Genomic DNA, 15,165 nt, shown 5'->3' with positions numbered 1-15,165 from the left:
TGTTGCTCCCTTGTCCCCGGGCCCATGGACGTAACATATGGTTTGCTGCACCCTGCAACATCGGGCGTTCCCTCTAAGGCAGAAGGGAAACAAAGGAAAAACACACATGTAAAGAAAGCCCTCAAAACATGTGGTTATCCCAACTGGGCCTTCATCAAATCAACTAAGAAGGACAAACACAAACTAGGGAGAATAAGAAGGACAAGAGGAACAACATTGTCATCCGTTATGTGGCACGCTTGTTAGAGAAACTCAGAAGAATTTTCTCTCCAAGCATGACATCCCACCGCTGTTGCCGTTCCCAAGACTGGATGAGAAGGAGGAGAGTTGGGCGCAGGGCTAGCAACATGCCCCATAAAACCCACCTGCTACAGAAATGACAAGTAGAAGAATATCGATTTGCAAAAGCAGCGAAGTGGATTTGACAAGCATGACGGCAATGGAGGAATTCACTGTGGTGTTCATTGCTGAAAACAGATACGATCTTCACCGCGAAATCCATGATGAAGATTGGAATGTGGAATGTACAGACTCTCTCTCCAAACCGGACAATATGCCCAGCTTATGGAGCTATTTGATTGATACCAGTTGGACATTCTGGGTATCAGTGACGTAAGATGGACTGGAAGTGGAGAAAAGACGGCAAATGGAAAGAAGACGGTTTACTCGGGCCATGACACTGACCACGCTCATGGAGTTGGCTTCATCCTTGGCAAAGAAGCGGGCCATGCCTTGATTGGTTGGAAACCAATTAGCAACCGAATAATCACGGCGAGATTCTTGTCAGCTCACATCAGGACAACCATTGTCCAGGTATACACACCTACTGAGGAGGCAGATGATTCGACAAGGATGAGTTCTATGACGTGTTGCAAAGCATCATTGACGAAATCCCGAAGCTCAACCTAAAGATTATAATTGGGGATTAGAATACTCAATTCAACAACAACCGCAAGGGCCTTGAATCGATTATTGGGCCTTTCGCATCATAAACTCGCCTGACGGACAACGGAGAAAGGCTTGTCTCGTTTTGCGAACATAACGTTGTCTGTGTTGGGAACACCTACTTTCAGCACAAACGATCCACAAGAAAACATGGCGATCACCTGATGGACGAACGTTCAATGAGATCGACCAGGTATGCATCAGCCAACGATGGAGGACAGCCATCGAAGTGCCGACGTGGGCTCTGATCACTACCTTGTCCACATGTAGTTAAAGATAAAGCTGAGAAGCCATGGCAAGAGACCAAAATTGCTCACCCATTCACCACCGAGAAACTGAAAGATAAAAATGGCTTTCTTTGAGATCCAGCTTCAAAATTGTTTCAAAGTCCTCACTGAAGTCACAGAGATGGAAGCACAATGCACAAGTTTCAACGACACATTAACTTCCTGTGCTGAAGGAGCTATTGGACGGCGGTGTGGCAAACGGAAGGAACAGTGGATCCAAGACAGGACCTGAGCCCTTATCAACCAACAAAGTGAGGCAAAACAGAAAGGCGATCAAGACCCCAATACCATGCAGGCAATGGCACTGGAGTATGCCACTTTGGCCGATGAAACGCAGCTGCAGGCAAGACAAGAAAGACTGGCTTGAGCACAAGTGCTCTGAAGCTCAGGAAGCTACTGAACGGAGCGACACCCGCACTCTATACCGGATCGCTAAAGACCTCCCCAGAATCTGGAAGATGGCATTAAAGGACAAAGAATGGAACGCTTCTATTGACCAAAGAAGAGCAGGATGCCCGCTGGGTTGAAAAATTCCAAGAAACGCTGAACCAGCCGAACCCCACCAACACGTATGATTTCTAGCAAGAGCAAGCACAAGGAGTTCTGCAGGTGGAGGATGGGTGACGTTAGCGAACAAGAAGTTTGATTGGCAATCAAAGCGCAAAAGAGGAACAAGGTGGCCGGAATTGACAAAATTGCATCAAAACTGTTGAAGCATGGAGGGCCAGTCGTTGTGAGTGCGCTGACGAGATTATTCAACAACTGCTGGCGGACCGAAGCCATTGCAGAAGACTGGCAGAAAGGTGTTATCGTCAAACTATGAAAAAAGGGCAACACCATGGAATGCACAAACTGGCGAGGCATCACCCTGCTCTCGGTCCCAGGAAGGTCTTCTGTGCTGTGCTCCTTCGATGATTACAAACCACCGCCAACCAATGCCTACGCGTGGATCAGGCAGGCTTTCGAAGAAGACGATCATGTACCGACCAGATATTCACTCTGAGGAACATCACTGAGCAGTGCGTGGAGTACAAGAGGCCACTCTCATTCAACTTCATCGACTTCAAAAAGGCATTTGACAGCGTCCACTGAGAGTCCTCTGGCACATCCTTCATCTGTATGGCGTCCCGCGAAATTCAAGTCTCTGTACCGCCACCCTGCATCAAGATGGACACAGGTCACACCGACACCTGCGCCACCGAGACCGGCGTCAGGCAAGAGTGTATCCTCTCACCCTTCTTGTTCCTTTGTCATGAGGAAAGCCCTGACCGGGCCGGACGCAGGCATCAACCTGGACGGACAGACAAGGCTTACAGACCTTGATTTTGTGGATGACATCGCACTGCTGTCAGAAGGCGGGCACCACATCCAGTGTCCAACTTCAAACTTAGATCGCGAATCAAAAGTCATGCACGTTGGCAACCAAGCTGGTGTGCCCAAGATCAAGACTGGTGGGCAAGACCTTGAAGAAGTGGAGAGGTTCACATACCTCAGCAGCATAATTAGACGAGATGGAGAAGCAGAGACTGACGTGAAGCACTATATTGGCAAGGCCTCAACTGTTTTCGAACAAATGCGAAATATCCGGTCATCTGCTTCCATTTCGCTCAACATCAAACTTCGCTTATAGGCCTCGATCATTATTCCGATGGTGATTACACCTCCAAAATGTGGAAAGCGACAGTCAGTATTACGCACAAGGTGGACGTATTCATCAGCGTTGCCTCAGACGACTATTGAAGATCTGATACTTTGACCACATCAAAACGAAGAGGTGCTGCAACGCAGCAAGCTGTCCAGCCTCAGTGTGATCATTGCCCGCCGCTGTCTAAAACTCGCTGGCCACGTTATACGTATGGACGACAGCCAAATCCCGAAGAAGGCTTTCACATGGGTTCCACCAGGAGGCTGATGAGGCAGGGGACGTCCAAGGCTCACTTGGTGCCGGACCTTCATAGACAACCTCAAGGCCCTCAATGTCTCTTGGGATGAAGCTGAACCCCTCGCCATGTCGCCCAGTATGCTCGTTAGTGTGGGTGGAAAAAAGAAGAAGAAGAAGAATAACATCTCAGTATACTTCAAACTAGGGATGGCACGATACCACTTTTTTATGTCCGATACCGATACCGATCTTTTAAATTTGGATATCGGCCGATACCGATATAAATCCGATATTTAAAATTATCTAGGCATTTAAAGACATTAAAAAATAATTTTTTAAAAAGAAGTCAACAGTCTCTCACACAACAAAATCAAAGTCTTTTAGTTGTCCCACATACAAGACTAAGGACCAGGGTGGACAGAGCTTTTTAGGCAGTGGCACCAAAGCTCTGGAACTGTTTACCACTCCAGCTCCATTTAGCTGTCTCTGTGGCATCATTTAAAAAATAGTTGAAAACTTTTCGTTTAACCAGGCTTTCTGGTTTCTGACTTTATTTTTATTCTTTTAATATGGTAATGTTATTATGTTTTCAACATAGTGTTTTCTGGGGGTGGGGGGGGTGGGAGGTTGATATTGTGTTTTAATTATTGTACAGTGCCTTTATGTCTGTGAAAAACGTTATATAAATAAATTTTACTTACTTACAACAATAACTATCACCTGAATCCTGTTGCTTCTGTGTGAGAAGGTGATGCATTGGCTTATGGTATGTTGCAAATTTCATTAGGGCTGCAACTACTGATTATTTTAGCGATTGTGTATTCTATTTATATTGATTACCCAAGTAACTGGATAAGAAATACTTTTTTTTCATATTAACAGTTCATCTGCATATTTTAACTTCCGTACTGCAGTTTTTCCCTGTGTGAAACAAACAGGGTGGATGGAGCAGCTACAAAGTTCTCTTTTCTTCACTTACTGATCAGGTGGTTGATGAAGGACCTCCAGCTGTTTCCCAGTAAAGGTTTAATGGAGGTTACAGGGACGAAAAAGACGAAAAAAAATTTCCTTCTGCTCCATCTGAGCTCACCGGCTCCGCCTCTTTCCGCTTGTGCAGACAGACTGCTCGTAAATCAGCTGATTGCTGCTGTTTTGTCATCAGTGTTCACGTGAAAAACTAGGGGCTGCGTGAGCGCAATCTTGTAATGCTTTATATTTAGAAGCATTCTCCTAAAAACATTTCTACTGCAGGTCTATATTTAGTCACAAATCAGGGATTAAAGTATCAAAAATATTTTGACGGGGAAGGGGTCCTTCCGGTACCGGACGGTCACCTGTGCTAATAGCTGCGCTCGCTAGCAGTATGTCCTGGAGCTGAAGTAGAGAAAAAAATAACAGCTGATTCTCAGCACAGCGAGCACAACACACAAACAAGACAGAGAGCGGTGGAGGCGGAAAAACATGTCAGCGATGATCGCTCACTGTCAAAGGGAATCCGTCGCAGTGACGGCGAACTTTATAGAATGTGCGGAGGGTTTTTTCCTAACTCCTGATCCCCCACTCCAATCCAGTAGGTGGTGGTGATGCAGCTCTAAGCTGGTTTGGTTAGCCGCAAACCCACAAGAAGAAGAAGATGACGGAGCACTGTAATGCAGCTAATGTGAGCGAAACGTTATTTAATGTATCGGATTACATTTTTTATTTCTCTCCGATATCCGATCCAGTAATTAGGCCAGTATCGGACCGATACCGATACTGAATATCGGATCGGCGCATCCCTACTTCAAACCAAGTCACATCCTAAGGCAAAAACTGGTTCATCCCAAGGACAAATCCCCCAAACACAAGATCAGCAATGTAGTGTATGCTGTTCAGTGCAGTGAAGAGTGCTCGGACCTCTACATTGGAGAAGCCAAGCAGCCTGTTCACAAACACACAACATAGAAGAGGCACCTTGACAGGACAAGACTCAGCTGTACATCTGCAATCTGAAGGTCAAAGGTCACACTATGAGGATGCCAGTGTTCACATTTTGGCCTGGGAAGACAGATGGTTTGAAAGAGCAGTAAAAGAAGCATCTTTGTCCACTGTGAACAACCATCATTGAACAGAGGAGGTGGATTACATCACCAAACTTTTCCCACTTACAGTGCTGTCCTGAGCTCCCTTCCCAGATGTCTCAACCCCCATTTACACCTTTGTTCAGGTGACCTCAATAGGTCACTTGATAGAATGGGGCCATATCCTAAATCAGTTTCATCTGAAACCACTGATTGTAATGACCCACACCTCCTTTCACACCTTGGTGCATGTGATTATGCACATGATCACTAGAGGGTCATAACCGGCTATGCCCCCTGGAGTTTAAATACCTGGGTCTCTCCACCTTGGTTTGAGAACTGGCATGGCTAGAAATACAGGACATTGACCTTGGACTTGGGGATGTTATGTACAGTGAACACAGAAAAAGTGATTTGTCGTAATAAAAAATATTTTGAAAAGGTTTCATATCAGACAAATTTAGATGGAATTAGCTAGTCTTTCTATACATGTATCTGGATATTTTTGTTCCCAAGTCTTATCAGCTACCTGGTACTGTGTAACTTCATTTTAGGTATGTTCATCCAGAATTAGGTTGCTAATGATGAATGTTTTGCAGAATATTCCAATTCAGTTGTTTAAATGCATGCGGTGTTTGTTTGGTGGTTAAATGCATGCAGTGTTCATTTATTGGTTGAAATAAAGTTCATTTTATGGTTATATCTATGCTTTCTTTGATTAAATCCATGGGGTACAGAATTACCCCAGGTCACTAACAACGTAAGCAAAAAAGTGCACACGTATAAGGGTTAAACAGTCTGGTTAAAAAGTCCACTGGTATGTCATCTGGACCAGCTGCTTTCCACTCTTCATCGTCATCTTTATAGCTGCCCTCACTTTGTCTTTACTAATCCTCTGCATTTCCTGATTCACTAACTGTCCTCCATCTGCCCTCTTTCCTCTCTTATTTTCTACATTGATCAGCTCCTCAAAGTACTACTTTCTCAGCACACTCTCATGGCACAAAAGACATTTTATTTGTGCTTTGGAGATCAACTTTGATAATCAAGCCCAAATTGGTCTGACAGGAAGAGTTCTTTCTTCAGACCTTTCAGAAGCCCATCTTAGGTGCATGTGAATTCTTTTGTATGGAGGCTGCTACAGAAGTGAAACTCATAATATAGTATGTTAATGACTGATATAACATCAAATGTCATTTATTGTTACCTATGAATATGGTTATGCCCGTAAAACCAATTATAAGCAAAGTAAATAACATTGATTACTGCATTAAAATACAATGTTAACCTGGGATGTAGAGGTGTGCAGACCCAGCATATCTCTACATCCTTAAAGCAATGGCCTCCTCTATCAAGAGAATGTGCACTGCCACATTACACAACCTGCTCAAGAGCATAACTAAGAGTCCAAAGCCGTGACCTGGCCTTAGAATCGGCTGGTGCCAGATGCCTGAGGACACTCACAATGTGTGCCCCAAATGCTATCAGCAATTGTTTTGGTAGCAAATAGCGGACCTACAATATAGATAACACACCACAGCTAAATGTTCTTTAATTAGCCACACCTTTAAAGTGTTTGTGCCAGCTGGAACCATTTGAGTGGTGCATCAAACTTGTGAGTGTTTACCGCCTTCACAGTCCAGGCCAGAGTGTGAGAATTTGAGAGACAATAACAGAGACAGACAGCAGGAGAACTGTACTGCTACTCTGACTAATTATATATGAATCACACAGGGAAAGAGGCTGAACAGATCTGCTGAGCTAAATGTCTCTCTCTCTGTGTATGTGTGTGTGACGTCAAAGACACACAAATGAGCAGTTTGGCTAAAAAAAGAGAATGCGAGGAAAGGACCAGCTGCAGTCAGCAGCAGCAGCAGCAGCGCCTCTCACCCACGCACAGACTTCACTTCCACTGCAGCTCAACACTCATTCTGCTGTAATGGCTGAGGAGCAGTGGATTGCTGCTGTTGGTAGTTTACACTGTGCTTAATGCAGATGCTGTTTGTCTGAGATTTGGTGCATTTCTGAGGTTTTACAGTACAATGAGTAACATACCTGCTTATTCGTGGTTGAACAAAGTCCCTATGCATGTGATGCTCACAGTGACTCAGTATGTACAGCATGTCCTAAGTATCAACTGTGGGGTTTTTTCACTACAAAATGTAGACTGTTTCCTTGGCAACACTGTTTTGATAGATTAAGACAGCAGCATTAGAAATAACAGGTACTGTAATAATACAACCAGCACCCAGGCTGATCAGAACATACAGCCAAGAAGGATGGAGACGGCTTTAATGACACAGCTCACTGAGTGGGTCTCATACGCTGGCTGATATCTGTCAACATGACTTTGTATGTTTGCTGATACACTGTATGTGCCACAGTTTGTATGGATTACCTGCAGTCCCACAGGAGGGCGACAGGACCATCCTGACTATGGAGCTCATCAACCCTAATTCAAGGTCTAGTCCTGCTGATAAAAGTGAGGCAGCCAGCAAAGCTGTTTGGACTACCTGCATTTAGAAAGTTGGCTAATGTAATAATATTGTAATACTTCAGACTGCACCGCTGATGTTTTTACTGTGGCAAAAACTTTCATCAAGCCTTGAAACAAGAATTCAGCTACTATTCTACTAATAAAGCTGATTAAACAGAAATGAAGGTCTGAAAACACACAGTTAAAAAGTTTTCCACTTTATGTGTAATAAAGTCTTCTCTGTCTCTTCAGCTTCAGTCACAATTCTTTGGTGCATTGATATATTGTGTTAGTGGGAAATAATCACTGACTTCTCTGAAAGGTAACGGGCAATTTCAGAAAACCCCACAAAGGGTTACAAATCTGGAAAGCTCTCTACAGCTGACATAAAGTTGGTTCAGTGTTTGGCAGAGTGAATGTTCACTATTGTGTTGGTAATTCTGCTTGACTGTATTATGCAACCACACATTCTCTGAAGAGCTCACAACTACACACACACACACACACACACACACATCTATACGCACAGATTATTTCACATTGCACAACACATAAACACAAGCAGGTACTGGGGAGGTGTTTAAATGAACCACCAGTTTCACACTGGAACCTGGAAGTAGGTCGACTTCTGCACATTTGTCATAACCAGACCTATTACTGACGTTCAGTTGGACTTACTGAGACAGACATGACACAGCCACCAAAATGTTTGCCTAAATAGTGGTCGACACTGTCCTGTTGAACTACAAAAGCATTCCTATGTGTCAAGTCTGCATTGTGTAATGTTTGGTCTCTTCCTGTTTTATTTGCTTCCTTTGTCTCATTAATGTAATTCTGTTCACCTGTTCTCCCCGGATGTGTCCACTCTCCTCTCGTTATCTCGTGTATATTATCTGTGTCTTGTTTAGGTCTTTGTTGCATCGTTGTTATTGCTTCTGCAAACCGTGTGCCCTGTCCTGTGCTTTTTTTTGGTTTATCAAGGCTTTTGTGTTTTTGGACTTTGTTCCTGCCTTGATTTGGGATTTTTGTATTGCTGTAAACTCAAGTAACTTCAGTATTAAACAACACCTCCAGTAAAGTTTGTTGTCTCACGTCCCTCTTGTTTTAGAAACCCCCAAACAATATTCAGTTAGCATTATTAGCCTCTCTAGCATTTCTGTTAGCATTATTTATGGGTAGCATACCTTTAAACCAAATTTTAAAAATGAATGGCATACGCATCAGCCCATGGGCTCACAATGTCATGAACTCCAAATGTGTGAATGCTTCAAAAAAGATCACTCTTGGACTTTGGTGTGCACATTGTGCTTAACATCACAACTTTGCAACCAGTCCCAATCATGCTGCAATGTGATTAAGCAATGATTAGCCTCATGTTATGGATAGATAATTTTTCTGCCTGTTTTTGATCTCTTTTTTCCTGTCGTGTGATGTCTTTAGCTCCGGTCTTCAACATGCACTTTTAATGAGAACAGCATAACCCTTATCCTACATCTTCCTTGTAACTAATGTGCTAATACTAGCCTAACCATAGCTCTGTAGCTAGCCACCGAGAAACAGATCATTATAGATCATTAACTTTCAGATGCCACTGGTATTTTGTTTTGTCTTTGAGTTAAAAGTTTGTTTTATTTTTAGAAATACTTCTGTCAGAGCATAATATAATAAAATATGTCCTGATGTAAACTACTTACTGCTAACTTCTGTTTCTGCTCAGACTTTAAATCCTCTCTCTGATGTGTGTGGAACAGCTGAGAGCACAGCCACACTGGTCATTTTATTGGTGTTAAAAATATTTATATATTTTTTTCTTAGTGGTGTCTCAGTGCTTGTTTGCTTTTGAGAATTGAAGGAGCAAATGACTAATGATGCCCAATGTAACATATCTGTCACACTGCTTTCTGGCTTAAATCATGACTATTGTGGGTTTTAGAAGTGGACGCTTCTCAGCAGGTTCACTGAATTATTACTTCAATATCCCAATTCATACCCAGATCACAAAACACTAAACCTAGGTGTGCATGCTTTGGGAATTACTGTAGCCAACAGTTGAGTAACAGTTGAGTACTTTGGTTTTAACTTTTAAAAACACTTGTATTGTCTTTAAGATTTCAGAATACACTGTAGGAATCAAGTAATCACATTAAGACCTTTTTTTCTTTAGTTGCAGCACCATTAGGTAACTGCCAAACACTTCTACTTCCTGTGTGGTGTTAAATACCTCCCCAACACTTCAACATGGCACTGCAAAGAACAGCAAAACTCAGCACAACAAAATGCTAGAAGACAAAAACATTGATAAAGTCACAGTAACTGGCAGAGAGGCAGGAAGGGGAACACTACTAAATTAAAAATGAGCTCTACAAACAGGAAAGGATGTTGTTCTTCATGAGTTCATGTCATTACCTAGCATTCAGAGAGTAAGGCTGCTACTGGCTCTGCACTTACTTCTCTCTTCAACTCAAAAGGAGAATAGAGGAGGAAGAGGAGAAGGAAGAGGGAGGCTCTCCAAACCAAGAGGAAGTAAAGGAAGTAGAGGTGGGTTGGTAGGTGGCAAAAAAGGTAGGTGGATAAGAAGCGTGGGGGTGGGTTGGGTGAGTGGAGGAAAAGCAGAGGGGGGAGTGGTAGAGAAGAGGGGGAGGTGGCATTGGGGGTTCTTGGGAGACAAGAGTAATAGACTGGTGGTAGAGAGCAATGTTCCCTCTAAGGGTGTGGACACACTAGAACAAATCCATATCAACTGGATCTGACTACATACTGCACTGATGCTACTAAGCTTGGGGATTTTACTTAAGGCTATTTAACAGATTGTTCAAAGTCCTATTATATACAAACGTAACCGAGCCCAAACCCAACATTAAGCAGTTGTTTAGCTACCTCAGGTGCTGTTTACACGAAGCCGTTTTCACTGGAAACGGTGTCGTTTTGATGCGTTTCAGCCTTTCGTTTACACGATGGCGTTTCAGAAACGATCCGCGTTTACACGATGACGTGAAACGATGGAAACTATGAAAACGATGTAGTTCCCATGCCAGGCCACAAGTTGGCGTTGGTTTGCTCTTTGCAAAGTTTGTTTATGCAAGACGCGCATGTGTGGAGTGACACAGTAGGTAGTGCGGCAAATTGTTCATTACTTACAAAACGGCCAATGTGAGAGGTTTTGTGTGGACCGATGATGAGGTTGGATCGCTGCTGCACACAACGCTGAATTACAAAACGGTAAAAACACAAGAAAAGCATAAGAAGCACTCGTGAATCCGCGAGTACTGTTTATCAATTTGCACGTGCGCAAAAAACTGTGGCCGTAGTGCGCATGTGTGAGTCGAGCGTTTTCAAATCACCCCGGTTTCAAGTGTTTACACGAGAACGCAAGCCGGTGCGTTTCTGAAAGGCTCCACTCTGGACCCCGTTTCCGAAACACATCGTTTTCACTCTGTTGTCGTGTAAACAGAAGGGCGAAACGCATCAAAACGACACTGTTGTCATGTAAACGCAAGGCTGAAACGTATCAAAACGACACCGTTTCAAAATGAAAATGGTCTCATGTAAACGGCACCTAAGACTGCTAGTGAAATGCTACAGCAGTTATCTGCTGTTGACTTCTCTTTGGTGGTCTTCCCTATCCCTTTGATATATCGAGGGCTTGGAGCCATGGTAGCATTTTGGTCATAACTGAGATATATATATCAAATGAAAGCTCTTGATGTGCTCGATCTACCGTCAAAATGACAGAAGTAAAATATTAATAGAAATAGAGTTATTCAACAAAAACCAAAAGGCTTAAATCTGAATGCACAGAAGAAGTTGGTGCCAAAAGGGCGTAAGTGCATTTATGACAAAGATAGTATTGTTCATTAACCATTGTGTCATCAATTTGTAAAACGAAGCATGCTTAAAAAAATAAAATCAGTATACAAAGTAAGAGCAAACTTTGGTCATTTTTTTTTGTTTTGGCTCTCCTGTAAAGTTGGCAAAATGTCACTTGGCTCCAAGCCCCTGATACACAACTACTGCAAAACGTGTTCACTGAGTATGGCTACAACCTACAAATGAGTCTGATGTTTTTAGCTTTATATTTTATGATGTCTCTGTGTGTTTTAATGAACACTAAATTTATGAAAACTATGGTTTGTAGTATTTTCCCGCCCCAGTCTACAACTGCATAATCTGTACAATGACAATTTTGACCCTTGGCCTTCATAGAATAGTAGATGGAACCAAAAAACAAACAATGGTTGCAGAGTACATTTGTTTCACCAGTAGGTCTTTACAGTTTTGAGTCTACTGTTTGATTCTGATTCCTGTTTATAAGATCCTTGTTGATTTTATTTATTTGTTTTAAGAACATTTAAAAAAAAGCCCAGCATGAAAACATTCTGTGGAAACTAAGTTAATGGCTGACGTATGACTTCTTGCTAAAACTCAACAAGAGTCTCACGCTGTCGGTGAAAAGCGTGGACTGAGTGGTACTGTTGATTACTGCTGGTTGTTGCTTTTGCAGACTTTTCTTCTTCTACTTGTTAGTGCTTTGAATGTGAAAAACAAACAGCTACAAAAAAGGAAAGAAAGCAGCTGTAGTTGTTATTTGTCCTGAACTCATCAGAATGATGATGCAGGATTGTTATTATCTGACTGGCATGTCTTTGTAAATACTCACTGAGTCAGATTTCTCTGTCCGTGTGCTCTAATTTACAAATATGTACTAAAAACACCTGTTTTTAAACAACTATGTTATGTATTTCATAATAACATTATTTCTTATTCATGTAATATTATGTGTAGGACAATGTCAATGTTAATTAAATTAAATTATGTAATAATTGTATTTAAATGATTGATTTAAAAGAAGAAAATCCAAGGCTCAAGGACCTTGATTTTTTAATAAATAATGGTCTAAATATAATATTATATTGTTTTACATTATCAAAGGTGCTCAGAGTTGTAAGTTGATGAATGCGGTGGAGACTAAAGTTTTCTTCATGCCAGTTCTAGTGTGCCATCAATCATAGTCAGTGATATCCAGTAGTACTTTCCAGGCATATAAATCTACAACTGCAACCAAACACTAAAACAACATAGGGACGCTCAAACTTTGGATAGTCCACCCAACTAGGATGATTAAGAGACACTTAGTGGAGTTGTAATATATTTGCAGTTACCAAAAGCAAGCTCTGTTTAATAAAGGAAACATACTTTGTCCTGGATTGTGTTTGTTTCAGCTAAGCAGCATAATAAGGACCCCTGCCTGATGTCTATTCATCATATTATTTGGACTGGGTTTCCCATGATAGCAGCATCCTTAAACAGCCCCCCGCCCCCCCCCCCAAAAAAGAAAAAAAATCTGTCATTAAATCTATTTTCTCATTTGAATTTCTTGGCAATTTATTTAAGTTGGTTTCAATCTTTGATCACTCTACTGATTCTACTATTCTCCCACTTTTGATTATGAATAATCAGTCTTACAGTGCCTGACAAATCAAGCCCACATATTATAATTAATTTCACCATTTATTATTAAATTGGACATTTTATGATGTGTGTTAATCTTTTAATATTCATGGAGTCTTTGCAGAGATTTTTCCAAAGAGGTTGTCCTGTGCCCAGAAGTTATTTTGGCATTGGGACAGCAAAAAAAACAAAACAAAACAAAAACTGTCACATTATATCTGCTCAACTAAAAGCTAACTTATTGAACTTTCTCCATGAATGGATTCCACTCGGTTTGCTCCTCTCTAACTGGAACTGTAGCACTGGACACCACTGACTTAGAGGAAGCATTGATGAAAAAAGTAAGTTGTGGAGAAAAGGGAATCAACAGAGGGGAGAAGGTGAATTGACTGGTTTTGAATGGGGGTCAGGGAGGAATTATTTACCTGTAAGAAATGGCAAGAGCGATCCTGCTGCTGACTGCCCTTAGATTTGACTAGAGCTCTATCTAGGTTTAGGTTACCGGATCCTGCGCTGGCTCGTGGCTGGTTGTGGCTGCTGTTGTTGGTGTAGACCTCTCGGGCCCTGCTCACCGTTAGGCTTGATGACCATGGCCCTTTCTTCACAAGGGGCCCGTCCACAAGACCCACTGGCAGCAAGGAGCCACTTCCTCCACCGATACCGCCACCGCTGTTATTGCTGCTACCACTAATTGGCACACATGCCGATGACGCTGCATACTTCACATCGTTGTTGCTCCGGGAGGCTTTGAGTGCTGAATGGTGGTGTGCGTGGCCATGGTGTGCGTGGGTGTGTGTGTGCTCATTTAGAGTGCCATAAGGGTCCATCATGAAGTACTGCTGGGACTGCGAGGAGGAGAGACTGGGGAGAGGAGTCTGGGGGAACTTGTCAGGGTTGTTGCCGGGGTACCGGCTCATTGTCATGGCAATAGGCGAGGGGGAAATGGAGGGGGAGGGTGAGGGTGGAGGTTGGTGGTGGTGAGGGTGGTAGAGACACAGCTCCCGTTCCAGGTTGTCATCTGAGCTCCAGTATCCAGAGCCTGGAGCAGATGCTGAGCCGTGGAGCTGGTGGTGGTGGTGGTGGTGGCTTCGATGCTTGGGCTCCGCTGATCGACAGCGCTCACGGCTCTTGCTGCGCTTCCGATGGCGCACTCCCACTGGTGGAGTTTCACCCTCTGGGCTGGCCCTTGAGCCACCACCACCACCTCCTCCGCTGCCACCACCACCACCACCATTAACACTCCCATTATTGGCCCCCTTGGAGGATTGCGTGTGGTGTGGCCCTTCCAATGAATGTGACTTGGTGAAGAGTTTCTGGACGGAGTGGACCAGATGGCGAATTCGCCCTGGACTGTCATTGTTGTTGTTGTTGACCCCCATCCCCCCACTGTGGGCCTGCACTCCTCGTTTGTACTGCAGTGTATGGTAGCCATCTCTGGAAAACGATGGCTGACGTTCAAACGGGTCCACAAAGTTTGCTGGTACCCGAGTGGGTGTTTTACCCCCATAGCCTCCTCCCCCTCCTCCTCCTCCACCTCCTCCTCCTCCTCCTCCTACATATGGTACCATGGCCATACACTCATCCTTTACCTCAGGATGGTGAGATGAGGAGGTGGAGTGGCACCTCCTTGGGAAGGTTCCATATGGGACGATGCTGTTGCTGTCAGAGGGGTATGAGGTACGCTGAGCATTGTAGTAGGGCAGCTCAGCTGGATGTGGCATGGGAATGGGCACAGGCATGTCCATCTGACTGATTAAATATGGCTTGCGGTCAACATGGTGACCCAGTGGATCATATGATGGTTCATAGGAGACCACGTGATGGTGACCCCGACTACTGGATAGGCCTTTCATGACAGGGGGAAAGATGGGTGAATGGAAAGAGGAATGATATGGATGAGAAATGCCAAGTAGGCCCGTGATCACAGAAGGGCTGCAGAAGACTGTCCCTGAGCAGAGAGCTACAGACTCTGGAAGACAGGGAGAAAAGAAGCAACAAAGATCAGTTAATACAAGGCCTTACTGATTACTGTCCAAGTTACACACACTCAAAGTACACACTGGTGGG

General features: G+C 43.4%; 1 protein-coding gene across 1 annotated transcript in view; it reads right to left on the bottom strand.

Moving 5' to 3' along the window:
* Nucleotides 1-14,951, bottom strand: part of LOC115777479 (disks large-associated protein 1-like) — a 93,413-nt gene extending 78,462 nt beyond the window's left edge. The window contains 1 exon segment of the mRNA XM_030725397.1: nucleotides 13,524-14,951. Within this exon segment, the coding sequence (XP_030581257.1) occupies nucleotides 13,524-14,951 (1,428 nt within the window).
* Nucleotides 14,952-15,165: the final 214 nt, after the last annotated feature.

The sequence above is a fragment of the Archocentrus centrarchus genome, unplaced genomic scaffold, assembly GCF_007364275.1.
Source record: "Archocentrus centrarchus isolate MPI-CPG fArcCen1 unplaced genomic scaffold, fArcCen1 scaffold_54_ctg1, whole genome shotgun sequence".
Classification (NCBI taxonomy): Eukaryota; Metazoa; Chordata; class Actinopteri; order Cichliformes; family Cichlidae; genus Archocentrus; species Archocentrus centrarchus.
The sequence above is the reverse complement of the archived record's forward strand: the minus strand, read 5'-3'. Positions and strand labels throughout refer to the sequence as shown.